This window comes from Pristis pectinata, chromosome 20 (genome assembly GCF_009764475.1).
Source record: "Pristis pectinata isolate sPriPec2 chromosome 20, sPriPec2.1.pri, whole genome shotgun sequence".
NCBI lineage: Eukaryota > Metazoa > Chordata > Chondrichthyes > Rhinopristiformes > Pristidae > Pristis > Pristis pectinata.
In genome coordinates, this window is record NC_067424.1 from 34,884,956 (window position 1) to 34,900,449 (window position 15,494).

The 15,494-nt window shown below is 47.5% G+C and overlaps 1 protein-coding gene across 8 annotated transcripts in view; it reads left to right on the forward strand.

The window, feature by feature from the left end:
* Nucleotides 1–14,696, forward strand: part of LOC127580783 (serine/threonine-protein kinase 38) — a 72,995-nt gene extending 58,299 nt beyond the window's left edge. For 7 of the 8 annotated variants that reach the window (XM_052034658.1, XM_052034657.1, XM_052034656.1 and 4 more), the window contains 7 exons: nucleotides 1,038–1,099; nucleotides 1,468–1,585; nucleotides 3,514–3,637; nucleotides 4,753–4,848; nucleotides 5,262–5,353; nucleotides 7,902–7,958; nucleotides 11,351–14,696. In XM_052034658.1, the coding sequence (XP_051890618.1) occupies nucleotides 1,038–1,099; nucleotides 1,468–1,585; nucleotides 3,514–3,637; nucleotides 4,753–4,848; nucleotides 5,262–5,353; nucleotides 7,902–7,958; nucleotides 11,351–11,481 (680 nt within the window). In that variant the 3' untranslated portion in view covers nucleotides 11,482–14,696. The remainder of the gene's footprint in view (nucleotides 1–1,037; nucleotides 1,100–1,467; nucleotides 1,586–3,513; nucleotides 3,638–4,752; nucleotides 4,849–5,261; nucleotides 5,354–7,901; nucleotides 7,959–11,350) is intronic. The other variant, XM_052034662.1, reaches the window with a different exon arrangement.
* Nucleotides 14,697–15,494: the final 798 nt, after the last annotated feature.

Consider the following 15,494-nt stretch of genomic DNA (forward strand, 5'->3'; position numbering starts at 1 on the left):
GAGTATTGATCCTTCAGCACCGGGAACAGTTTCTCGTACTTTATTTCATAAACCCTTTTGACTTTGAGCACCAATCAAAGTGCAGCACACTCTTGTGTGTTGTAAAGAATGGCTCCAGCATCTCTCATCTCTCCACATTATCACAAGATCACAAGATAAGGGAGCAGAAGCAGGCCATCCGGCCCATCGAGTCTGCTCCAAAATCCCGGTGTGTCCTTGTAAATCTCTGCATCCTTTCTGATGCCTTTACATCCATCCTAAATATTGAGAGAATTAAACACATTATTCCTGCAAAGCAGTGTTTTATTGAAGTTTAACATAGCTTTGTACTCGGTGCCTCTGTTTAGAACTAATGTCCTGGAAGCCTTTTTTCAAAAAAAAATCAAAAAGCAAAAAGCTGCAGATGCTGGAAATCTGAAATAAAAACAAAATACGGGAAGCACTCAATGGGTCAGGCAGCATCTGTGGAGAGAGAAACAAAGTTAATGTTCCTGGTTGATCAGTGACTTTTCCTCAGCTGAAAGGATGGGATGATTGACCTGAAATGTTAACTTTGTTCCTCACTCCACAGGTGCTGCCTGGCCTCAGTATTTCCAGCGTCTTCTGTTTTTTTTTATGCCTTCTATTTTTGATTTTCTCCAGCACCTCCAAAGATCACATTGTGCCATCAATTAATTTTGGCTGCCCTCCTCCTCTTCCTCCCTGACCAAAACAAGGGAGGTTGGTCCTTTGTCCTTGGCTAGAGCGTGCAAGTAGAGTAGTGGGAAGGAGAAGAACCAGGTCCTACCTTATCCTAGAGGTAAAGGCAAATACTGCCCAGATGGTAAGGATGCGGAACACCTACACTACGTAACTGCCGCTCTAGCTGGGAAAGTTTAACTAGGGTCAGGTGGGGACCAGATCCTTCTGTCCAGCAGTTGGCTTTGCTACCAGTGCCCGGTGTTCACTGAGACTGCTTAGTGAGCTATTGCAGGGCTGGATACCGACCTTGCCGCCCTTGTAGCTTGTGAAGTGTACTGAACCCTGTGCCCCTTCAGCTTTTCAGAACATGAATTCCAAGCGGAAAGCAGAGACATGGAAGAGGAACCGGCGGCAGTTGGTGAGTGCGGGCTGTGGTTGTGGGGGGGTCGGGCTGGCAGGAAGTGGTGAGATGTCAGCACTGACTGGCCTCTGGAGTCACATCATTCGTGTCGGAGTGACTGGCTGAGGCCAGCGACTCTGTACAGGGGTCAGGGGAATGATCTCGAGAGGCTGTGTTCCATCCTCAGTTGAGGGGCATACACCAAGGAAGGTGAGGTAACGTGTTCACAGCACCTGACTGCACCGTGACACGTGCCCTCAGGACTGGTGACATTCGTCTGTGTTTATGGCATGTGGCCAATCCAGATCAGTTTGAAGGGAAGGACGTTTACGGTGCAGAGACATAATTTCCTAACTGTTCTACCCTTTCCTTCACCTTATCCTCAGGCCTTCTCCACTGTGGGCACCCCGGATTACATTGCACCCGAAGTATTCATGCAGACCGGCTACAACAAACTCTGTGACTGGTGGTCACTTGGGGTCATCATGTACGAGATGCTGATTGGTAAGGTGCTGACTGCTCCCATCTGTAGCACAGGACGAGGCAGTATGGGTCAGGAGGATGGTTCAGTTCCTTCAGATGGTTGCCTGGGCCAACTACAACTAGTTGTAGATGTGCTGACCTGCATGTGCACTGGGGTGGGGGGGTGCTGTTGGTAGTGGTATCACCACCCCTCACCCCCACTGTGGTTGCATCAGGATCGTGTAGGTGCACTTACCGGTGTAGGCACAAGAAACTGCAGATACTGGAAATCTGGAGCAACACATAAAATCTCAGCAGGTCAGGCAGCATCTATAGAGGGAAATGGACAGTCAATGTTTCGGGGTAAGACCCTTCATCTGGACTGAAAGAAAGAAGGGAGAAAGCCAGTATAACAGGGTGGAGGGGAGGGTGGAGCAAGAGGTGGCTCCAGGTGAGTTGGGGGGTGGGTGGGAAGTGGTGATGGGTAGATGCCCATCACCCCCACACTCCCACTGATTTCCCCTCCCCACCTCCCTCCCTTTATTCCACGCTCCACCATCCTATCAGATTCCATCGTCTTCAGCCTTTTATCACTTCTACATCACCTCCGAGCTTCTGATGCTATTTCAACTCTCCCCTCCCTCATCTGCCTATCACTCGCCCCCACCCCTCACCTGGATCCACCTAGCACCTGCTAGCTCTTACTCTGCCCCCTTCCCCTCTGCCCTGTTATACTGCCTATCTCCCCTCTCTGCCCAGGTGAAGGGTCTCGACCCAATACGCCGACTGGCCATTTCCCTCCGTAGATGCTGCCTGACCCACTGGGTTCCTCCAGCATTTTGTTTGTTGCACTGACTAGTGTGCTTGTATTGTAGGCGCACTGTACAGATGATGGGTATTTTATAATGTGTGCGCCACGTGATGGTGGTACTTTGTGACGGAGCAACGTGTGCACATCCCAAGCACATTCTGTCTTACAGTTGATGTTTGAGCAAAGTTGACGAGTTGAATTGGGTATTTTATAATCAGTCAATGACGTTGAGGTGTGTGTGTGTGTGTGTGTGTTGTACACCTGACTGGAGTGCTGTTGGTGTTGTACTGAGTCTTTGACTATCTACAGTGGGCACCTGGAAGCATTGGAGAGATGTTGCCAATGCCATCTCTGCAAAATCCCACAGATCGACTAGCAGGGTAGGTGAGCCAACGCCAGTGTCCTCTCCCAAGGCAACATCCCCAGCACTGACACCCTAATTACCCTTGGTTGCTCTGATGGGAAGGCCATGTTGCTGGCATACCTGAATCCGGACTCTGAAACAGACACTCCGTGCTGTGCCATGACAAGAGATCGCTGGGTAGATAGTAGAACTCTTTGAAAATCTCCTCCATAAAGTATAACATCCTCACTGCCTCCTGGGAATCCCTGACCCATGACCACTTGAAATGGAGAATGAGCCAGTGAGGTGGCCTTGAGAACTTTGAGTCTCTTCATCAGCAGCATGCAGAAGCCCCATGCAAGTGGTGCAAAGGACTTGCCACCTTCCAATGTACCCATCTACCTGCCCCATCCAGTCCCACCTGTGGGAGAGTTTGCAGGTTTAACACTGGCCTCCTCGGAAACTGAAGCAAGTGTTCCTCAGTCCCAAGTGACTAACTAAAATGACGACGACCAGTTGAGAGGGACTGGAAGGGCAGTGCACTTAAGTGTGTGGTGTACAAGTGCACTGTGGCTATGATGGAGATGTGCATGCTCTATAACTAGCTTCATATGGAAAAGAGCCCTAAGCTGTTGAACCATTTTCTGTACACAGCACTGCCTGTTGCCTTTAGGAAGATGGTGAAGAGTGAGTGCATCTCTGGTGAAGGTGATTGTGCCCTTTGTGTGCATAGTACAAACTGTACACAGTCTGCCAATGTGTCCCATCCTGAGCACCAGGTCCTGACTTAAATTTCTGTGTTTTGCTTCCTTTCAGGCTACCCACCCTTCTGCTCAGAAACCCCCCAGGAAACGTACAAGAAAGTGATGAATTGGAGAGAGACCCTCACATTCCCACCAGAGGTCCCCATTTCAGAGAAAGCCAAGGACTTAATTCTAAGGTAAAGATTAGAAAAAAAGAATATCAGGGTATCAACTGTATCCTTTTCTGTCCAGCCCCTTCGCACACACCCCAACCCTGCGTTGAAGCTGCATTGCATCTGCTCTAGGAGTCTTTGGGTAAGGAGGGCTTTTACTCTGTGTACCCTATATACGTGGTGGATGTACTTCGCTGAAGTAGCTGCACAGTGGCCATTAATATCCTTGTGCATATCCAGTGTAACTGTGGTGACCATCTTGTGGCCAGTAATCCCCTGTGACCTTATTTTCCAATCATCCATCTTTTGTTCTGTGGTCAAGCATGTGGTTCCACTGTTGTGACCACTGGTGTCGGCCTCAACTTCCAGCAGTCCTGGATGCCTAAAATAAAATGTGGGAATTGGAGGTGATAACACATGGTGAGGAACCAGAAAGGATGCTTGTAGTCCAAAGATTAAATTACACAAATTAGAGCAGTATTCTCTGGAAGACAGAAGATTACAGAGTGATTTAATTGAAGCCTTCAGAATATAATAGGGTAAATGCTGTGAAACTGTGATTGCTGGGCGGGGAATTTGGTCAGTGGGGACATCTTCAGTTAGAGCCAACTCTTTCAGGAGCAAAGACGAGGAATACTTCCAGCCGTAGAGATTAGTGGAAGTGTGGAACACCATTCCGCCTATCCCAGTTGGCATAACATCGAGCGTTGATTCTTTTTTTAACCTTGGGTTGATAGCAATCGTTTAGCCAGGAATATTAACGAATGTGAAGGAAAGACGGGTGAGCACGTGGAGTTGGGACACAGATCCGCCAGTGATGGTGGAGCTGGCCCAAGGGACCAAAGGAAGTCTTATTCCTGTATTTATAGGTAATGAATTGTCAGCAGGAATTTCAAAAGAAAAGGTCTTGCTTCACCAACTTTATTGAATCCTTAGAAGAAGGAGCAGAGATTAGACAAGGATAGTACAGTTGATGTAATTTATCAAGAGACATAGTGAGGTATAAAAAGGCTGCTGTTGCCTGTGTACCTGGACCTCAGGCAGAGAAGGCAGTGTTCAGCAGGAGCCACTGAAATCCTGCTTGATGTACCTGTGTCCCTGCTGCCTGCTTTAATCTGCTATGACCTGTGACCCTCCAGGTTCTGCTGTGAGTCAGAAATGCGAATTGGAGCCAATGGAGTGGAAGATGTGAAGAGCAACCCGTTCTTTGAGTGTGTGGACTGGGAGCACATCAGGTGAGTGTGGGAGCCCAGATCTGGAGCTACACTGTGTGCTCACCTTCGTTTAGTCCTCCGGTTTGCAGATTTGCCCACAGCTTTCCTCCCTCTGTCTATCTTCACTCCCTAGGATGCATTTGGCTTCCTTCTTGTACATTAGCCCACCCTACACTTCCCTCATCACTCGCGGCTGCTGGTGTGCGCCCTGTAAACAGTTCCCTGTAAGCTGCTGGTGTGCATCAGATACCCTGAGTCTACAGTGTGCTGGGGTTTACTGTAGGACTACTGTGCCCTGTGTGAAGCTGGTGTATACCCATTGAAGACTTCAACCTTCTTGCTCTCTCTCTCTAAATCGTGCAGTATTCAATCCCCATTCATTTGACTAGTCTCTCCAGCAATTAATCTGTTTCTAATCGAACCTCTTTCAACAGGGAAAGACCAGCAGCTATATCGATTGAAATAAAGAGCATCGATGATACATCTAATTTTGATGAATTTCCCGATTCGGACATCTTGCAGCCTGGTAAGGATTTCAAGGAGGGAAGGATTAGTCTGTCAGTGGTTCTACACAGGTCCTCCAGGGGTATAGGGCCCTATCTTATCAAAATATTAAATTAGAGCTGTTTGTTATAGGTGAGCTTAAGTAAGAGATAGGATATAGAGCCCAGATCTGTCAGTGAGAATCTTTTACTGGGTAATGTGTTAGTTGCACAGCTCGGGTCCATCGACGAGAATCTCTCTGAAGACCTGTTGACGTTCAATTAAGCTTGATACCCAGCCACCTTGAGATCAGAGATATAAAGTGGAAAATGGTGGCTAAAGGGAATGTAGGTCACTTGGGAAGATGAGAAGGACGAATTAATGTTGGATAATGTGGAAATGGCTGAGGCCTTGAATGACTATTTTGTGTTGGTCTTCATGGTGGAGGACACGTCTAACATGTCAAAGAGAAATGTTGTGGATGCGATGGGAGGTGAGGACCTCAATACAGTCGCTGTCACTAAAGAGGTAGTGATGAGCAAACTAGTGGGCTTAAAAGTAGACAAGTCCCCTGGTCCTAATGGGATGCATCCCAGGGAACTGAAAGAAATGGTGAAAGCTATAGTAGAGGCAGGTCCTGGCAGATTGGAAGACAGCGAATGTCACACTGCTGTTTAAAAAAAGGATATAGGCAAAAGCCAGGTAACTGTAGGCCAGTTAGCTTAACATCTGTAGTTGGGAAAATGCTTGAAGCTATCCTAAAGGAAGAAATAGCAAGACATCTAGATAGAAGCGATTTCATCAGGCAGACACAGCATGGATTCAAGAAGGGCAGGTCCTGTTTGACAAACTTACCGGAGTTCTTTGAGGATATAATGAGTGCAGTGGATAGTGGGGTACAGGTGTATACTTGGATTTCCAGAAGGTGTTTGATAAGGTGCCGCATAAAAGACTTACCCCCAATTCCATGCATCCTTATCTTATGGATAAGGTATTAGCACGGATAGAGGACTGGTTAACCAATAGAAGGCAGAGAGTTGGGATAAATGGGTGTTTCTCTGGTTGGCAATCAGTGGCGAGTGGGGTGCTGCAGGGGTCTGTGCTGGGCCCGTAACTGTTCATGATGTACATTAACAATTTGGAAGAGGGACCGACTGTAGTGTATCTAAGTTTGCTGATGACACTAAATTAAGTGGAAAAACAAATTATGTAGAGGATGCGGAGAGTCTGTAGAGAGATATAGACAGGTTAAGTGAATGGGCAAGGGTCTGGCAGATGGAGTACAGTGGTGGTAAATGCGAGGTCATCCACTTTGGAAGGAAAAACAGAAGATCAGATTATTTTAAATGGTGAAAGATTGCAGCAAGCTGTTGTGCAGAGGGACTTGGCAGTGCCTGTGCATGAATCACAAAAGGTTAGTTTGCAGGTGCAACAGGTCATCAAGAAGGCAAATGGAACGTTGGCCTTCATTGCTGGAGGGATTGAAGTTAAGAGCAGGGAGGTTATGCTGCAACCGTACAGGGTACTGGTGAGGCCGCACCTGGAGTACTGCGTGCAGTTCTGGTCTCCTTACTGAGGTGGGATATACTGGCTTTGGAGGTGGTGCAGAGGAGGTTGACCAGGTTGATTCTGGAGATGAGGGGGTTAGCCTATGAGGACAGATTGAATTGCCTGGGACTATACTCGCTGGAATTCAGGAAAATGAGAGGGGATATTACATAAACATATAAAATTATGAAAGGGATAGATAAGGGGCAGGAAGGTTGTTTCCACTGGTAGGTGAGACTGGAACTAGGGGACATAGAATCAAGATTCGGGAGAATAGATTTAGGGCAAAGATGAGAGAGTGCTTTTCCCAGAGAGTAGTGAATCTGTGGAATTCTCTGCCCAGGGAAGCAGTAGAGGTCACCTCATCAAATATATTTAAGAGGAGAAATTTTTGCATAGTAGGAGAACTAAGGGTTATGGGGAAAAGGCAGGTAGGTAGAGCTGAGTCCAAGGCCAGGTTAGCCATAATCTTATTAAATGGCAGAGCAGGCTCGACGGGCCAGATGCCCACCTCCTGCTCTTATATCTTTATGTTCTCACTGCCAGTTCCCAGAATCCTGATTAATGTCCAGTACAGGCAGTAGCCTGCCTATACTAAGCAGGGGTAAAGTGGTTGTCCATTCTCACCACCGCTAAAGTCAACTTCACATGCCCCATTTCGAATGCTTCGCTCTAATTTTTTATTTGAGGTTTGTGGCTGTTCAGCCCATCGTACATTTCCCAGCTCTCAAAGTGAGTACTTAAAGCCATTAAAGCCACTACTTACTCTTTCTCTAAAGCCTCGGATTTTGCTCCCACTTTTTCCAGTTTATTTAATTCCCTTTTGAATCTGCTTCCAGCCTTTCAGGCTGTATGCTACAGATCATTAATTAAAAGAACTCCCTATTTCCTTTTCAAGTGGGGTCGATGATGGGTTGTAACCCAACATTCCATGCTCCTGTACATAGTGTTGCATTTGCTGTGCTCTCCTGTTGTCCCTGGTATGTTTACATGAAGCTGATGTGTTTGAATATGATGCAATGTTTTCTGATGTTCTTCCCCAGGAGTATCACAGGCAGGGCTAGAAAGTAGTGGTAAGAAGTGCCTGTCCTCTAAGACAGGTAACAAGCATTTTATTCCCCTCAACCCTTACTAAAATATTCTGGTCCCTTACTACACCACTGGTTTAATATTCGGGGCAATCATTTTCTAACCTCCTTTGTTTCTCTGATCTCTGGGGTATGGGAGGGATTTGTGATCCATGAATCTTCCCAGGGCCAGTGTTAGTGAGGCAGAGGAACGTAGAAAATAGTAGGCCATTTGGCCCTTTGCACCTGTTCCGTCACTCGATGTGATCACCCACTTCGTCTTCCTGTTCCTGCCTCCTCATCTCCTTTCTTTTACATTAAGAAACATTTCTATCACCTTGAATATATATTTAGTGACTTCTGTGCTGTAGGAGAGAATTTCACAGGTTCACCACCCTTTGGCTGAAGAAATTTCTCCTGATCTCAGTTCTAAATAATATGCCCTGTATCCAGATGCTGTGATCCCTGGTTCTGGACTCTCTAACTATTGGGAATGTCCTCCTTGTATCTAATCTGTTAGCATTTTCTAGGTTTCTATGAGATCTCCTTTCATTCCTGGACATAATATAGACCTAACCAACCCAATCTGCCCGTGCATCAGTTCTGTCATCCTAGGAATCAGCCTGGTGAACTTCCACTGCACTGCCTCCATGGGACATCAACAGCAATAAGCAAGTTTCTGATCTGTGCAGCACCCCACTTTTCACTGGTTGTCACCTGGAAAGAAACCTGTTTATTCCTGTTGTCTGTTTCCTAGCTGACAATGCACTCTCAGTCCATGCCAGTGTGTCACCTCCAATCCCATGTGCTTAATTTTGAACACAACCTCTGACGTGGGACTTCATCAAAAAGCCTTCTCGAAGTCCAAATCCTCCACATCCACTGGTTGTCCCCGATCTATACTAGTTACGTCCTCAAAAGAAAACATACTGGGCTTAAGCACAATTTTCCTCAAAAAAAACAATACTGGGTTTAAGCACCATTTCCCTTTCACAAACCCATTCTGGCTTTGCCCAGTCCTGCTAATGCTGTCCAAGTGTTCTATTATTACATCTCTTATGGGTTCCCCATTAGTGACATTGGGCTTACTGGTCTGTATTTTCCTGTTTTACGCCTTCAAGTAGTCTTGCAAAACTTTATTTCCACCCTCTCTCAAGTCGAGGTCTGTTTCCCACACACCACCACCCACTGATTCAATTAAGTGAGTGTCTGGCTGGGTTGGCTGATTGGTGCCGTTGATAAACTGCACCATCCACGTAGCTCTGCACCAAGTAGAGCCCCAGAGAAGGAGCGAGGGAGATGGTGGGCAGGAGGAATTCCCCCTCGAGGATCCAGAGACTGGGGAGGAGTAGGGATTAGTGAGCCCAGCCCACAGCAGTGCCAGTGCATCAGCGGGGTGTCCATGCTAGAGGGTAGCTTTGCACTCTGCTAGTCCCCAGAAACTGTGCTGCAAGGAAGCATCAGTCAGGGCACAGTGTTGGGCAGCCTCTCCCCACAGGAGCCACAAGCCAGTGCTCTGACCAGGCCCTGAGGCTAGGAAACCCTATGCCCATTGAAAGAGAAACAAAGTAGTAATTAAATGGCTGGCTTCTCGTCATCTACATGGGGTCAGTGAGTGTGTGACTGGACTGATGACTGCCATCTGATGCCAATGTCTGTCCTTCTAACTGGGGCACCAACTTCTGATGCTGGCTGCTGCCAACTGCTTCTAACCTGTCTGTGTGTAAGTAACAGTAAGTCACGGGGGTGGGTAATGTACTCAAACTGAACTAACCTTGTGAGCAACTGGTCCAGCAACTCCCAGCTTGGTTACTTGTTTAGTCACTGTTCTCACTGGGATTCCAGGAGGCTGCAGCCCTGGGTTCAGCCACGGGTCGAGCGCCTGGTAGAAGTCTGTTGGGAAATTTGAAGCTGCTTGAACATCCCATCCTGGCACAGGCTTGAAGCGGGGTAAAATCAAGGTCGAATTTATTGCCATCTGCGCAAGTACATGTATGCACAGGTGCAATGAAAAACTTACTTGCAGCAGCATCACAGGCACATAGCATCAGAGAAGCAGCACTCACAAGAAAAACACAAATTAAACACAATATTTACAAGAAAGAACACAATTAGAGCAAAAAACAACAGTTCATTTTATTGCAAAGTGGTCATAGTGTTCCTATACTGGGGGAGTGATTAGGGTTGTGCCCGTTGGTTCAAGAACTGAATGGTTGAAGGGAAGTAGCTGTTCCTGAACCTGGTGGTGTGGGACTTCAGGCTTCTGTACCTCCTGCCCGATGGTAGCTGCGAGAAGATGGCATGGCCCGGATGGTGGGGGGGATCATTGATGATAGATGTTTCCTCCTTGAGGCAGTGCCTCAGATACTGGCAATGATGGGGAGGGATGTCCCCAGTGATGTATTGGCCTGAGTCCACTGCTCTCTGCTGCTTTGAATTGCCGCATCAGACCATGATGCAACCAGTCAGGATATTTTCATCAATAAGGAAGTGGAAGTTTGTTGGTGTTTGGTGACGTGCCGGTGGCATGGGCTTTGCCACAGGGCTGTTCAGGCATCACTCGGCACAAACCTGTCACTGGCAGGCACGGGTTTTTCGGGGATTATTCCAGGGGTCTTGCACAGATAAACTTCAGTCAGAAATCAAAACTGCTGGTGATCTGAAATTAAAACATAAAATGCTGGAAGCACTCAGCAGGTCAGGCAGCACCTGTGAGAAGAGAAACATTTCATGTTTCAGGTCAAAGACCCTTTGTCAGACCTGAAATGTTAACTGTTTCTCTTTCCACAGATCCCACTTGATCCGAGTGCTTCCTGTTTTTATTACGGATCTCTGGTTGCTTGGATCAGGTCTGAACTGGTGTGTGGAGGCACAAGAGGCTGGAGTCGGGGTCCTGATACAGGGTCTCAACCTGAGACATGGGCAATCTCTTACCCTTCTCACAGATGCTGCTCGACCTGCCGATGGTTTGTTGCCTTTGAACTGGTGTGCAGTGGGTAAACTGGCCCCTTGATTGTACTGGGAGACTTGAAAAACCCTAAATTTAAGCACGTGTAAAAGATTGCCAGCATCTGATTAACACTACCCTGGCGGTTTAGGGAGGGGGAAGTGAATCTTTTAGTGAACGATTGTCGAATATTAAATCACTTAAACCCAGTGCACCACTGTGCAGACAGTAACCAGGCTGAGTCCAATTAACACGGGTTCTGTTCTATTGATGGGGGAGGGTGGGGAAGCTGTTACTGGAACTCCCTCCGCTGCTGGACCAAGCCACAGATGGCAGTGCAGTTACACAAGGGGAGCACAGTTGTATGGGCTTGTGGACTGTTAGTGGAGCTTGCTTATTGCTGCTCTTGTATAACTTGACGTTTTTCTAAGCTCTGCCTTGTGTTGAGGCATCGCCCTCACGCATCTCCTCCCTTCAGTTGCAGTGAGCAACCATTCGGAGTCAGATTACAAGAACAAGGACTGGGTCTTCATCAACTACACGTACAAACGATTCGAGGGACTCACAGCCCGAGGAGCCATCCCGTCTTACATGAAGTCCGGCAAATGATAAACTTTGATCCCAGGGGCTGGCGTCACTGCTTTAGTGCCTGTCTTTTCTTAGCAACTCGATTCGTCCTTTGGTGGAGCCTTACTGCCGTGGACAGTGACAGTTGTGAAGGACTGAAGATTTTATTCCTAATATCCAGATCTCCTTTATAATCTCTCTTCCCGTGCGGCAGGGGCCGGTAATTTGATGGGAAGCAGCCCTGGAGTTCGGGCAGCGCCTGTCTGAATCAGCGGCAGTGGAAGGGTGAGTGGTGTTCCTGGGACAGAGACCTGGGGTCCAAGCCTCTGCCTTTCAGCTGCACTGCCGGTAGGTGTCTCTGCATCCCCTGCCTGACTCTGCCCTGTCCACATGGGTTTATTGAGCACACCGGTGTGGCTAATACATAGTGTCCCCTTCATTGATTGGTGGGTGTGACAAGGGTACCTCATTCCCCTCCTCCCATTTCCCCTCCCATATCCCCCCCCCCCCCCCACCTTAAAGGGCCAGTGTAGGAAGCAATTCTGGTTTTGTTAGTATTGTGCAGATTCCCCAGTTCTTGCCCACGGTGAGAGAGATGCACAGTATTGGGCAGAGCGCAGTGTAATGAGGTTCCCAGTGTACAAGATGGGTAGAAAGCCCAGTGATTGGCGAGGCAGCCAGCCTGTACGTAGCTGGTCAGCTCACATGTGGCCCATGCATATCTGGATATGTATAAGGTTGCTGGTGCACAGCTGGCTGGTGCACACCTGCCAAGCATGCAGCTGCCACACAGCTGTTCATTTGCTTCGTGCTGATGCTGGGCAGTGCCAGCTCCCACCATTTCTGTTAACGACTCTGCGAACACCAAGGTACTATTCTCATCATGTGTTTTTATCTATCTCCGTGCATTTAATTAGATGGGGTTCGTGAAGAACTCTGTGGTGATTTCTCCTTCCTTTCTAACTATATGCAGTTTTTATTATTTTATAAGGGGAACGTTTATGGTGGTTCTCGTTTGTAAATACCGGTTGTGTGTTTGTACCTGTATAGAAAATGTTTTCCTGATTGGCCTTCCTGTCGGGAGAGGCAGGCGATGGAGTCTGGATCTCTGCAGGCTTGGCTGGGAGTCTCCTTCCACAGCTAAGGTCTGAGTTACAGTAATACCTCGCATTACAACGAGGATCTGTTCCTGGAAACCATTATGTGAAACTTCATTATAGCATTTTATAACGTACATAAAAGAAGTTATGTAGCCAAAAAAAAGGGAAAGGGAAGTCCAGCATGAACTCTGGAGGCCCAGGAACGGACTTTGCTGCAATGACCTTTTTCTGTTACATGGGCCTTTGGAATCTGAGGTATTACTGTATTTGTAGTTTGTGCACCAGTTCCAGTTGGACAGTCTGGTGGTCGAAAGTATGGTCTCTGCCCCATTTAATCCTTCACAGTTAATTGGAAATCCCTCCTCATTTTTCTCCTGATGTATTTTATCTCTCCATTTCCCCCAACCCCCAATCTTGACTCGGATTGAACTCAGATTCCAGGTCTAGTATTACTTTATAACTCAGTATATCGCTTGCTTGTAGAAGACTCACATGTTTTTTGGTGCCACTTCACCTATTAGAGGGCAAGATAAAAATCCATGATGCTGCTACTTGTGGACCAGATATTTTGGTAATTGCTGGCCAGTGACATAATGAGAGTGCTCACACTGTTGAGCAGCGAGTGTTGTTTGGTCCTGCTCAGTTCTCCTGCTGGCTGTGTCCTTGTGCTGATCCCCACCGAGTGGCAGTGGGAACCACTGGGCTTGCTGCTTCCTTTGGCTTTCGGAAGGATTTCAACCGAACCAGAATCCAGGATGTGGCTGTTGGTGGGATTTGGGATTTGTTGTACTTTTTTATTCTGAGAAAGTTTGTTGAATGTGTTATGACAGAGCCTTAACTGAGAGCAAGCAATGGAAGAAAAGATCCTCTCCCTCCCCTGCCCCCACTCCCCCCCCCCCCCCCCCCAATCTGTTCTCCTCTTCCTCCAACACTCCCAATGCCCAGTTCCACTCTTTCCCCATTGATTGGTCCCACTCCTTTCCCCTTTTCTCTGGGATGATCTGGAGTTGGTTTGTCCCATTGGTCAGTCACTCTGGCAGGAGGGTATTAGTTCTAGTGTAGGTGGGATTGGATGTCACCCTCTCTCCTGAGAGTGGACAGTGAATCCAAAGCCCAAGGGCGGAGCTTGCAACTAAGTGGCTGATGTTCAAGTTGAAGGGCGTTTCTGTAGGGGACCCTCATCCCAGCATAGTAAGGGGTGTTCAATTCAGTTCTTGTGATGCTAGCACAAGCTGTTTATCCCCCAAAGTGCACCCACCTCTAACCCCAATAGTAATAGGCCCATGGGATGTGGTTGTAGATGTAGCTCAAGTTAATATGACTGGGTGTAGATATTTTCTGGTGATTCTTTGGGCTCTGTGGGACAACAAAATTAACAGTAAATTTAAAACCTCAATGCATTTCACTGATGGGGGCTGCTGCTTCTCCATTATAGTGGACGAGTGCATTCTGCCATTTTCTGCTCAGCACCCTTCAGACTGACTCTTCTTGTGCCATGTTCCTCACCTTGAGAGTGAACAAATCCTTCTGCTGGAAGCCACAGGCACGGGGAAGATGACCTTTTCCTTTGAGAGTTGGACCAAGCAACTGGTCTGAGCTGCTCAATCCCAGTGGAACTTGTGGATGGTTGTTTCATTGATTGAAAATAATCACCAAACCCAAGTCACAGCAGAAGGGTCTTGCTGTTGATCTCACTATTAAAATTCCCAACCCTAATCCATCAGGAGCTGTGAGTTACCCCACCCATTAAAACTATGTGGATGTTGATCTAGAACCGTATCTCTGCAATGGTCAGTTGGGTGAGGTGCTCTATAAAGCTTAGCAACGTCGGCACCTTCTCCTGAAGGGAAGACAGAGGAGAAAAGCCAGCTACACCCCACCCCAGTCCAGACCTGTCTGCTTATCTGGGCTTCCATGTCTAAGGGAGAGAATGACCACAGTTCGTCCTTCAGTACCTGCAGGGGTGGCTTTGATAGCTCTCTGAAGCAAGCCAGTGGATGGAGTCTAGTTGGAGGAAGGGATGTGTCCGTGACCAGTGTTGCTGGGCCTGGGAGTGATTTGCGATCTGGTGTAAGTATTGTATAAGTTGGAGAATTGCTTTTTATGAATGGCCACCTACTTTCTTTAAACCTGTATTATAAAAGACCTTTTACATAACATTGTCTTCTTGAAAGTTTATGCTGTGTGTTCATTTTATTTGAAATGTTTTTGTTGATGATTTCTATGCTTTATTCTGGACAGCCTTTATTCTCCACACAGCCTGAGGGAGGCCATGTAACCGAACCAGCAGGGTGGTTCTCTGGGGATGCGGGCAGTGTTTTAGCTGTGATGTCCCCCATTGTCCAAAGTGCCTGTTTAGGTGAACTGTCCATTCCACTCAGCCTCTGCACAGGATGGTGAAGCCTTAATCATTGTTTTGGATCCTATCTGGATATCAAATCACTCTTAATTGACTAAAAAAAGATGGGCGAGGCAGGGCAGCATGTTATCCATAAACCCTTTGTCATTTACCACGTGTGTTTTAGACAAAGGATCAAAGGGAATGCAAACATCAGGTGCCCGTGTACATCCTTGCCCCCTCTGGTGGTGGTCCTGAAATGTGACACGTGAACTTTTCTCCTCAACTCCATGGGGTCCCTGAGTGTCTGTCTTGGGGGTGCCCTGTACATCCAAACAAGTATTTGGGAGACCGGCAGGATTTCTGACTGCTGCAGGGTTGTAGGCGCCTTCTGTCGGGTGGGAATGGGGCATTTTCTCATGCCTTTTCTTGGGTCAAGCCGAGCAGAGCTGGGAGTGCTGAGCAGACTCACTTGCTCTCTCACAGTCAGTGAGGCTGGCTGACGGCTGCTCTTCCCGTGCCTGCTCGCTGTCCTGTCACAGCTGTTTCTGTTCATTTCCAACTTACGAATAGTTCCTGCGAATGGAACCCAGTTGCAATTGGGACTTGCTGTAATA